Source organism: Doryrhamphus excisus, linkage group LG5 (genome assembly GCF_037039965.1).
Source record: "Doryrhamphus excisus strain RoL-2023G ecotype Guam linkage group LG5, RoL_Dexc_Guam_v1.1, whole genome shotgun sequence".
Lineage (NCBI taxonomy): Eukaryota > Metazoa > Chordata > Actinopteri > Syngnathiformes > Syngnathidae > Doryrhamphus > Doryrhamphus excisus.
Genome location: NC_136361.1, coordinates 8919366 through 8931108, shown reverse-complemented (window position 1 = coordinate 8931108; position 11743 = coordinate 8919366). Strand labels below are relative to the sequence as shown.

At 42.8% G+C, this 11743-nt stretch overlaps 2 protein-coding genes across 2 annotated transcripts in view; both read right to left on the bottom strand.

Annotated features, from left to right (window-relative positions):
* Positions 1-2461: 2461 nt before the first annotated feature.
* On the bottom strand, positions 2462-4294 carry bola1 (bolA family member 1). The gene is made up of 2 exons (XM_058054081.2): positions 4210-4294; positions 2462-3395 (listed from the first exon to the last, which is right to left on the bottom strand). The coding sequence occupies exon 2, from the start codon at positions 3333-3335 to the stop codon at positions 2892-2894; it is 444 nt and encodes a 147-aa protein (XP_057910064.2). The 5' UTR covers positions 3336-3395; positions 4210-4294; the 3' UTR covers positions 2462-2891.
* Positions 4295-4399: 105 nt separating this feature from the next.
* Positions 4400-11743, bottom strand: part of sv2a (synaptic vesicle glycoprotein 2A) — a 30830-nt gene continuing 23486 nt past the window's right edge. The window contains exons 11-13 of the mRNA XM_058054067.2: positions 7829-8035; positions 7590-7749; positions 4400-7248 (exon numbers count right to left, since the gene is read on the bottom strand). Of these exons, the coding sequence (XP_057910050.2) occupies positions 7065-7248; positions 7590-7749; positions 7829-8035 (551 nt within the window). The 3' untranslated portion in view covers positions 4400-7064. The remainder of the gene's footprint in view (positions 7249-7589; positions 7750-7828; positions 8036-11743) is intronic.

Below are 11743 nucleotides of genomic sequence, written 5' to 3'. Positions count from 1 at the left end.
TTTTAAGAAGATAGAGGACGATGATTTGAATCAATGACCCTGAACTTTGACCACACGAGTCCAAAGCAACCTTTTAATTGCAGGAACTAAAAGTTTCTTGACTTTTGGTGGGGCTAAGGGGGCTAAGGTGTCGCCTACACAAGCTGGAGTTCAAACATCAGGTCATCACCTGAAGCCGAGCAGCAATCTTCTTTGGCCTAATTGCATAACTGCAGGCGACTGCTGCAGGAAAACTCCAAAGACACTTAATTGTCCTTTTGTGCAGTCAAGGATTTCAAATTACACGTCTTGGCGAGGCTGTCACTGCGGGGAGGTAAGAAAGTAAAAGTACGTGAAGAATCACGTGTCAGGAGTTAAAATTCCACCCCTAGATCAGAGCACCCGACTGACCCAGGTATTTGGCCCAGAGTGATGTGCTCCTCCTGACATGTCAAACAGGACAAGTCCCTGCACTCCACCTCATCGCCGCAGTCGTAAAAGCACCTGGAATTGTGATGCATAAATCTCCCGCAGGAGAGAGACATGTGCAGTCAGTCTGCTAGTGCTCCTCTCAGCCCCAAAGCGGCCATGTTGGGGTCGCTTTTCCCACCTCAAATTGGCCACACCAGTTGTCTTTGCTCCTCAGTGGAGCCTTCTGTGAGACCCGACAGCAGGGGCGATCGTCGAGGCACCTCGCGGTGACATTCCACTCCAGACCTTCTTTTTATGAGTATTTTTGTTTGGAGGGAATACAGGGAGTATTGAGAGTATGTCATCTGCACAAACATCCTTGGATATATTTGTGTAGATGATAAAATGTTTCATAAACACACTCCCACCCGCCACTCATGATGTGTTCTCACACTCGCGGTGACTTTTGGCCGTCATCTGGGTTGAGGGAAGGACAAGAAGACCTTCAGAGTGACGCACACAACCCTGGAGACTAAAATAGACGCCCACCCACTCACACACACACACGGTCTGCACAGAATCTAGTTCTGAGAACAAGAGCGGCGTATCTTGTCCTCCACAATCAACAGTACATGAAGACGACATCAAATATATTACTAATTTATACACACTAACGGTCAAATGCTTTACAACACTTCCATTGTTAATTCCCTTTTTGAAGCAACAAATGACTTTCTCCAGTACAATGATGTAGTACCACAGTGGGCTCTGGGTTTTTATGCAGACCGCGGAGGCAGTAAGTATTCCAGAACAACATTATTTTTTAGTTTTGGTTACCATATATTTGTTTTGTTTTAACTTCTGACCACTCAACTTTGTACATTTCAAGCTATTCATTGGACTGATATTTCAATAAATAACTGGAGAAAAATGGGTGTTTTTTTTTACTTGTAGTGTAAAATAATATTAATAATAAAGAATAATATACATCATCATAACCCGTGACCCAACCTCAGATAAGCAGTTTATAATAAAGGCATATACACGTTGTTTAATTTACACATTAAATTTATTCATATAATACAGAATAATCTAATCTAGTCATTAATTAATCTCGTTGATGACAAAATGTAATTTCATAAAGGCTGGACAACTCTTAACCGTCATAATGAAGACGTCAACAAGTTAACTGTTTCCCTGTGACTTATGGGCATGCCGCCCTCATGTGGCGAGACAGTGTTACTACCACTACATCATACACGCCCATTAAGTGAGAGTGTGCGAATGATAGTCAGGGCTCGACAATAACAATGTACCGATGGCCCGGGGCAAGTTAAAACAAAATTGGGGCAAGTAAATCCAATCAGTGATATTCCCATCGGGCAAGTGTACTTTGGCATGCCATACTGCCAAGAGTTTTTTAAAAGTGGTTCTTGTTGGGTGTTGGTAAAACACGGACTGCATAATTCCGGTGGTAATTTGCAAACCAATCCCTGCAAATCTTGAAATGGACCAATCAGAATCGTTTATTTAGACCACGATCCACAATCCGTGTTTTACCCACACCCGTTCTTGTTCGCAATCAACCAATCAGTGATCGTTTGACTAGGAAAACATTATCATGGCGTCCCTGCCAACATGGTCTAATTCTTCAACAACTTGTGAAGGAAAACAGCAAAAAGCGATGAACCAGTGCCTCCTAAACAAGTATTTTATTAGCGGCAGCAAATCAAATGATGGCACAGGTGAGTGAATCACATTGCTGTGACAATTTGAAGTGGTCACAATGAAACACCACCCATTAGATCCAATACCAAGTGCTGATTTTGCACAAGCTACAAAATCTAGCGCTTCCATTTCTCTGTGTATTTTTCTCACCTTTGCTTCACAAATTATTGTTTGACCAATTGAGCATTTTTTTCTGGATTGAAAACACTTTACTAGTACACAAATGTGTCTATTCAATAATGTTTAATTGTGGTGCACAACTTCTAAAAGGCAAAGTGCCTAGAAGTCTCTTGACAATCCAGATTTCCATGCAAAGTCATGATCTATGTAGGAAAACAAACGCAAGAAATGATCATCATTTCATCTTTATTTGAGATTCTCATGTGATGCCACAAAAATGAGATGATATTATGGCAGTCTTTTCATTTTACATGGGGCAAGTTCGGGCAAGTAGTTCTCACCTTAAGGGTTCCCCATGGGCAAGTCATTTTTGTTTTTAATGTAGAGCCCTGATAGTGTAATACCAGTACATAAAAACACAGTATTGTCATCTTTGTAGAGGTAGAAAGTGTATGGTATCTGAAGACAACTACGTAAAAACACACAAACGCTGCTAATTGTGTGTTTCCAATTTTATTACAACACAACAGTGCCACAAATAAGTTCCGCTTGCCATATCATTAAGTTAAGAATATACAGGATGTATAAATGTGAGCAAATGGAAGCGAGAAGTCCAAGAGCAAGCACACATTGTCCGACAGGGAGCGTCCTTGTCAACGACCAGCTTTCAGTTTCTCCTCCATAGTGTGGTCTCCGCGGGATCCCCCCAAGCATGGAGGGCTTTTCTCCAGGACCGGGTTGCTCCCCCATTGCTCCGGCGTCTTCGCCTGAATGGCCAACGCATGAACACAACCGCTTAGCTCTGCCTTCAACACCTCGTTGACCAGACGGTGGCGCTGTAGCAGAGACGCGCCCTCAAATCGTGAGCTGACCACCAACACCCGAAAATGGGATTCAGAGCCGGGGGGCACGGCGTGCATGTGGCTTTCATTGTGCACCTCCAAATGGGTCGGCTGGAAGGCATCTGTTAGTTTGGCCCTGATGGCCCCCTCCACGGGACGCTGGGGGTCCATGCGGGCTGTGATATGAGACAGAGGACGGGGCAAGGACACACTGGAGGAGACGTGACGGGCACAGCGGAGGATAGCGGGAAGCATCGGGCGAAGTGGGGAGACCAATTGGAGGGCCAAATGTGTAAAAATAGCACATTCGGACTCCTGTTTGGAAATATATGCAATAAATAATAAAAAATAAATATGTTTTCAAAATCGACTTTCAGGAGATTGCATATAATTTTATTATAATTATTGCCAGGGGGCTTCATATTGAAAACCGCATTATGTTATAAGAGTAAAGTTGAATCATAAAGGAAAAAGTTGTACTTTATTGTGTAAATACGGTGTGTGTACATATACTAATTGTAATATTACAGGGTTAAAAAAGAAAAAATAGTCCTAATTTTGCAGAATTTAAAGTAATATTACAGCACTATTCCTTTTGAAGAATTGTCTCAATGTGAAAATATTAAATATTCGCCGTTCGTCACATTACAAAATGTGACATCCAGGAAATTGCACATTTTTCTCGTAATTGTACTATTTCGTTTCTTTTCAGTGTCCCCGTGATATCCCCATATAATAAAGCAACACAGTTACATCATTTGTCGTCAACAACGTTTTCTGGCCAACGTCAATGATGAGTAGCTCTAATTTTAATTCATGAATATCGTATTGCCAATCTGACTAAGAACATTTGAGACAAGAAACAAATAAAAAGCTAAACGCAGCAACAACAAAAAAACAAGAAATTATGCAAAACGCATGGAGTCCCAACCGATTTGTTATGCTAGCTAACCTAGCATGCTAGCTTACGCGTACATATCAGCTTTTGTTGTTTTGTTTAATGCTAACAAAAGACAAAATATTGCGACACTACAGCGATCCGTTATGCATTAACGATAGCATATTTGCATCGAAAGACTGTGAGCCGTATCATTATTTGATACATTAAAGCTAGCATGAAGCGTCTCACCTTGTGGTTCGCAGTCTGCTCGGACACTTTTGTGACGTCACGTATGCGCCGGAAGGGTTACGTAACACTGCGTCTGGGATATTTTTAGTTTTTATGTATTTACTGTTTTACTGTTTATGTAATAATTTCTCGTTGCACACAACAAGTTATATAATTTAAAAAGCGAGGAGAAAAGACAAAAAGATGTTCGTTTCATGGTAAGTTTTATTTTTGTGTTCTTTCATTGTGATGCTAAAGGGTTGATTGCGCCACAAGTGCAAACCTGGTTAAAAAGCGAAAGAAAATAAAGGTAAGAAAAATATGACACACCTCTTTAAACAGAAAGTCGCACTTTGGGCTAATTGATTCTTAATTATCATTTAACATTGGTGTACAGTGTTTACTTAATTTAGTCCATCTTTTTTTATATATAAAATACACACAATCAGAAGACAACATACAGAATTTACACATCTTGGTGTTTTTCTTTAATATTTAATGATTCCACACACAGTTTCTATGCTTACAATGGACTACACATTCTACAGCACGGTACACTGACAAAGGTGAGCAATTCTTTTGTTACATTGAATTTATGGCAATGCAATTATTGACAGAAGCCTTGAGACATTTAGATGTTATCCTTAAAGAGGGCAAGGCCATCTTAATGTATTTATCACGTCTTTCAAAAAAAAGCCTCAAAGGAAAACAAGAAAACACCCAACAACTTATTGCTTTGTTAGCGTTTTTGCTTTTGTGATTGACAGATGCCACGGCAACCGGTGAATTGTACAAAACAAACCCTGTAACATAAGTTGGGATATGCTGCATCTACCAGAGACGATCTGAGTCACTCAGACAAGTGTATGCATTTTTTGTTGTTTTTTTTTCCAAACAGCATTTAGTATTAACGACAGTTACCTTGTTGTAAGTGACACAGGACAACAAACAGCCTTGCCTTCCATTGTACACTTTGAATGTGCTTTTTTTTTTTTAAAAAACCAAACAACCTCTTGACATCCACTTCCTATTTGTCAGAGGTCACATGACTCTGAACCTAAAAAGACTGACAACGACACTAAAAAGGTATGAAGCGCTATATCTGGTTATTATTACTCTATTGTTACTATTTTTTGTATTTACATATTTTCATATCTATAACAGAGATGCGATGGTGCGTCATGTGTAAACTCAGGCCGTATAAAATATTTGGCAAGAATTAACGCAAGGAGGCATGGCACACGCATAGAAACATGGATTTCGGAGGTGGTGGGGGGGTCCAAAATGTAACCGGCAAGTCATTATCCTGGAAGAGCTGTTTCACAAGACTGGAAAGGTCCAATGTTTCAAAATGTTTTGGTAGAGTTTGTGCACTTTTTTTCCCCCTTAAAACGCCAGGCAAGGTCGCATCCATACCCGTCTAGGCATTCATTAGCTGTGCATGTACATGCGTACATTTAGTGCAATGGGCTGCCTCGCTAGTCTGTCGATACTACCTATGGCTGCTATCCTATAAAATGGCAGTTTGGACTTAAAGACATATTTTTTTTTTGTCTGACATTGGGATGATTGTTTTTTCAGGTATGAACATTGACAATGACGCTTGCCGGCTCATTCAGAGACAATGCAGTTGTCTTTTTTTTTTGTTTTGTTTTTCCCATTTGACCTACCCTGTGCTATTACTGTCAGCCCTTGGCAGTGAGTCTCCTGTTGTGTCCAGCTACATGTACACATAATGATCCCTCAAAATTGCAGCCACTCTTTATTGTTAAAAACCCAAAGCAGAGTTTGGGTTTTAGATGAGAGACCAAAACAGACTGAAGACGGAAATGGCTAAAAGTGGATAATATTGCACAGGGAGGGGGTTCAATATTGCACTACAAGCACGCTGACATTTACATCAACATTCAGTTCACACAGGTCATTATTATTATTATTACTGTATATATTTGTGTCTCTGTCATCGCTTACATATTTTACAACAGCCTGCACTACTACCACCCAAACTAGTAATAAACATTTCCACTAAACGGTACCTACTCAGCACGGCTCTACTCGCAGGTTTTTATATTGGCATCATAAACCACCGCTGGATGCTCTCCTAACACAAAAATGATCAAATTGGGGCCCTCGGCAGCGGTCACCCCGTCTCAAACCCGCACCTTCTGCCTTAATAGGCAGCTGCTGTAATTTTCTTTTTTGGATCATTTCTGTGTTTGGACACGGCTGTGGTCACCATACAATTGTTGAGGAGATTCAACATTTAAGAGCACATGGCTAAAATGACCAACAACGCTGACAATCCAAGCTTACCCAGTTGCAGCGCAATGACGCTCCAAAGTCTCCGCTTGGCTGCAGCACCCCATTTTCAGTCTCATTATGACAGGACACTCCTCCATTGTTAGCGTGTCTCCTCGCACTGACGCGTTCAAGTAGAGCCAAGCCCGTACCGTGCAGTGGAAAAGGGCCGAAAGAGTTGAGGCCTTTGCATGAATTTGTATATCTTCTTGATTATCCTGCTCCAAATGTTAACATGTTCTGTTGGCAGAAGCACGGAATAAATGTGCCGTCTGCAATAAAACCAAGAAAAAGGTTCCAAATGTTGGTACATTTACATACATACATAAACTTACACATGCATAACACTCTCCAACACAACTGTAGGGGATGGTTAGGGGATGTACAATACCGTGGTTGTGCTTTCAATGGACAATAGAAATGAACCATTTCTGAAGTAATTATCAATGCTAAATGAATAAAGGGGTTATGAAGGCGGAATTCAGGGGACTCTTAAGCTGTTGTTCCAAAACACTCGCCAGCCCCAACCCCACGCTCCTCATCTCCCCCCCATCGAGTAGTATAGCAGTACTCTGAGGTTATTGCAGCACCTGACCCCGCGTTTCCGGTAGTTTGAGGGCCAGGAAGCTGCCGGCGGCCAGTGCCCCCGAGGCGAAGAGTATGGGCACGGCCTTGGTGATGCCCACGAAGGAGGTGAAAATGCTGATGCCAAGCACGGCGGCTAGTTTGCACAGCGCGTTGAGAAAGCCGAATGCAGTGGTTCTGAAATGACGCAGAGAGAACAATTGATTGTTTGGATGAATTAAACACCAAATAAGTAACAGAAAGAAATACAATATAGTAGAATTGAAAAAAAAATACAAAACAAAAAAATAAAATAGCTATTAATGTCCGTCTATTTACCTCAAGTAACCACAAGGGGAGCTCAAATCGGATTTTTAGTTGCAGAATAACACAGTTAGACTACTGTTTCAACAAGTAGCGTTACTGTCTTTTAAATGAAATAATTGACATATTCAATTGCATCATCCAGACCAAACAGTCGTAGTTCAGTGTGCATCACAGCATGCCACCGGTGTCAAGGAGCATTGTGTTTGTGCTACCTCTTGTCAGACGGGTACAGCTCCACAGTCAGCACATCCAGGGCGTTCCAGGAGGCGATGCTGATGCCTCCGAACAGGCAGAGCAGCGCGATCATGGCCGACTCACTGTTGCCGAAGGACAGGAAGAAACAGCTGACGCATGAAATCACGCTGGATCCGGCTGGTAATGAAAAACAGTCAAAAATGGAGGACATTTCAACACGTGAGTACTTGAAAACAACAACTTTTGATGATCTTACCCAGCATCCTGAGTCGTCCAATCTTGTCCATGAGCAGCGCCGAGACGATGTTGCCAGGCAACACAGCCAAGGTGCCCAGGAAACTGACAAAGTACACCATGTAGGCGTTGTTCTCATCACTGATGTCACTCAGCAGGCAGCCCTCTTTGTTGTGCAGGAAGGTGCTGTTGATCAGCTTGCTGTTGATGAGCCTGTACTTAAACAGATCTGAGGATGGGGCACAGATGGATCAAAATCAAATCAACTTTATTTGTAGAGGACTTTGCCTGCAAAGAGATGCAACACAAAGTGCTTTACAGAATTAAAAACAATTACCACAATTAAAAGGAAAAACAATTACGAACAAAGCCCCTCCCTCCCACCCTCCATACTAGACACCCACACACACACACACAAAATCACACACAGTAGGGAGACATGGCATGGTACTGAGGATCAAGGAAACACCACCTTTGGGGCCGTCCACACTGGGAGGAGCCATCGGGGGACCAACACCCGGGCCCCCTGACTCCGACAGACGGGCGGACCCCCACATTAAAGGGAGGAACCCCAGCCGGCCGGGTCGAAGGGACCCAAGGATGGCAACCCCTCAGCAGACCCGACACAGCCCCCAGTGTGGAGGACCCCCCTAAGGAAATACTGGAGTTAAAAGAGTATAAAATAGGACTAAAAAGATAAAAAACGTTTAAAAATGTGAGTTAAAAGCCTGATTAAAAAGGTGTGTCTTTAATCTTTTTTTAAAGCCATAGTGGCTAAATGCTGCCTCACCGTGGGTTTTTGTTCTGGGTTTTGGTATTGTGAAAAGGCCAGTGCCGGAGGACCATCCAGGAGTAAGTAAAGAGTTGCTTCTCAAAAACAACCAGTTGAGGTCGCTCCTACAACTCTTCGTGATGTGTTTGGGGTCTGTCCATTCTGGAGGATACCCCAGAGGACATCCAGGACACTCTCCATCAGAGCTCCCCTGGGAAAGCTTTATTATGCTCCCAATGGAACTCGAAGAGGTGGCCAAAGGCATTAATTATTGTCCCAACAACCAGGGCCTGGATATATTTAAGATAAAAACGTAAGAAAAGTTTAAAAATACGAGTTAAAAGCCTGATTAAAAAGGTGTGTCTTTAATCTTTTTAAAAAAATATCAACAGTCTCCACAGTCCTGAGGCTCTCCGGCAGGCTGTTCCACAGGTGGGGGCCATAGTGGCTAAATGCTGCCTCACCGTGGGTTTTTGTTCTGGGTTTTGGTATTGTTAAAAGGCCAGTGCCGGAGGACCACAGGGTCCGCGGGGGTTGATATGGTAAAAGCAGATCAGATAAATACAGTAAAGTCTCGTTATATCGATATTCTCGGGAGTCGGAAAAAATACCGATATAACCGGACTATCCATATATCCGATCCTGCGCCGAACTGCATTAAAAGTGGGCGGATCTTTGATATGGCATGTAATTTTCTCCTTGAGTTCATGGATTGCGTATCTAGCATGCTTTTGTACTACAATAAATTTTGTACTACAGTAAATAAAAATAAACTGACGCTGTAGTAATTACCGGTTACCGGGACATAATTCACCCCGGAACTATCGATAGGGAAGGTGTTGCCACCCGGAGGGGTAGGCGCGAGGGACGGGTGTTTTCCGCTGTGTGTGCTGCACTCTGGTGGTGGAAGTGTGAAAAATAAAGTTGACTGGAAGCAGCCGTTCGCAGTGTTCTTTTTTGGTATTGAAATCCTTAAGCAAAGATTGATTTAAGCTGCTTTTGTATCGATATAAGCAGACCAAATTGGCTGGCGGGAGATGAAAAGGGCATCGTAGTAACCGGATTATCATAATAACCGGGTATCGTACTAACGGAACTAATTATATCATAAAAGACTAGAAATTTGCCCGGAAATGAAAATAGTATCATAATAAGTAGTAATTCGTTTTAACCGATATCGATATAACGAGACTTTACTGTAAGAAGTTGCAAGGCCGTTAAGACATTTAAAAACCAGTAAGAGAATCTTAAAATCGATCCAGAAGCGGACGGGTATCAGTGATCAGCTAGCAACACCAAGCACATGCCGTGGGATCTCTTTGTTGACGTGCTGATTGATCGTCTCTAGCGGGACCTTGGAGTGGACAATGCCCCTTACATCCAAGTGTGCTATCAACAGTCCTGGAACGTTTCTGACACACCTTGTACGCATATTGTTTCTATTCCGCGTCTTGAACACCGAGGTCTTGCCATAGCAACCAACACAGTATGGACCAGTGTAGATTTGTGGAATCTAGTTAGCTTGCTGGGTGAATGTAATGCCTTAGATGCTATTGACCAGTTCTGGTCAAGTTGTGTCCAAATTGGACACTGACAATATAAAAATACAAATATGCTAAAGACTGCTGAAGCCTGTATAAAGATAATGCAAACATGTTTATTTTCCAACAACCAGCTACATATTAAAGTAAACACATTTATACAATTGTCCTTTAGGGGTTTGAGTCCAATTGTAAAAAGAGGCACAAGAGATTTTGATCAGTATCAGTTTGTCAGTAATTGGATTTGAATTCCTTAGTGGTCCATACACGGTGTATCTGTCCCTCTTGTCGTCTGATGAAAAGTAGAAGTTCTAACAATGGCACATCCAGGTCCTGTGATTCTATATGATCCCAAGATGTCCTCTCATCTAGACTCAATGGACGAATAATTTGTCTGGTAGAGGAGACAAGACTGAACTTGGGCATCCAGGAGGAAGTCTAGAGTTGCTGCTCAAAAACAACCAGTTGAGGTCACTCCTACAGCTTTTGGGGTCTGTCCATTCTGGAGGATACCCCAGAGAACATCCAGGACACACTCCATCAGAGCTGTCCCAATTACTGTCCCAACAACCAGGACCTGGATACATTTCATGAATGGATGGAGACAAGACCCAATACCTTGGTTTTGCATCAGTGGAATGATTGGTAGGGCCCTGACTCTGGAGAAAGTCTGCCTGAAACGGTGCTCCACAGTCTACAGAAGGGACATTTTGCACCACTCTGTCATGGACCACAGCTTTGGTGAGCATGTGAGGACCTCAAATCCCGACTGATGAAATGAAGCCAAGAATCCCAAGTGTAATGCATTTAGTGCTGTAGTCAGTTGTTCAGGTGCAGTGTTGGGATGAAAGGTGTGGATTTGAGTATCTCAAGGGAGTGAATAGAAGAGAGGCAGCATGACAGAAGACGGGAAGAACAAAAAGACAATCACAAGCTTTTCGTGCTTTAACAAAAAGATTCCCACTTCGGATCGGAGGAAACCCAACGCCACTCTTTGCAGTTGTAAGGAAATAGTAACAGAATGACGGAAGATAATCTGGCATGGGGGCGCAGAGACTTTTTTGAGCCAGTTAGTGAAGTGGAGGACTTGAGGCGTAGTCATCAGCCTGCCCCAATACGGACTTGCCGTTCTCCAACAGGTGTTGAAAAGTGTAGAAAGAAAGTTTTCGCCCCTTTTGGACAACTTTTTAAAAATGGGAAGGGGCACATGTGGCTGATGAGACTCTGCCTTCCCCCAAAACATCTCCTCATCTGAAGTGGGTTCCTGTGGTGCATCTGAGTAGGTGACACAGAGGAACTCCCCCAGGTTGGGATCAGCGGGAGGGGTCAACCAATATTGGTCGACCGAACAGTCTTGTGCTTTTCGATTCTGGAAATTTGCATTGAGAGGGTGCACTTGGGTTCTCTCAGAAAGTTGAGGGGTTACTGAAGGAGAATCTGGGTCGATGGAGTGACATTCTGCCGCCCAATTCTCCACATTTGCATCAGGAGGGCTCACAAAGAGTTTCTCCAAAACTGATACACAGTGCCCAGATGATGGAGAACCCCAGTACTGGCCAGCAGCCTTGGTCACCGCAGAACCAACAAGGGTACCCAAAATCAACACTGGCATTTTGGAGCAGCG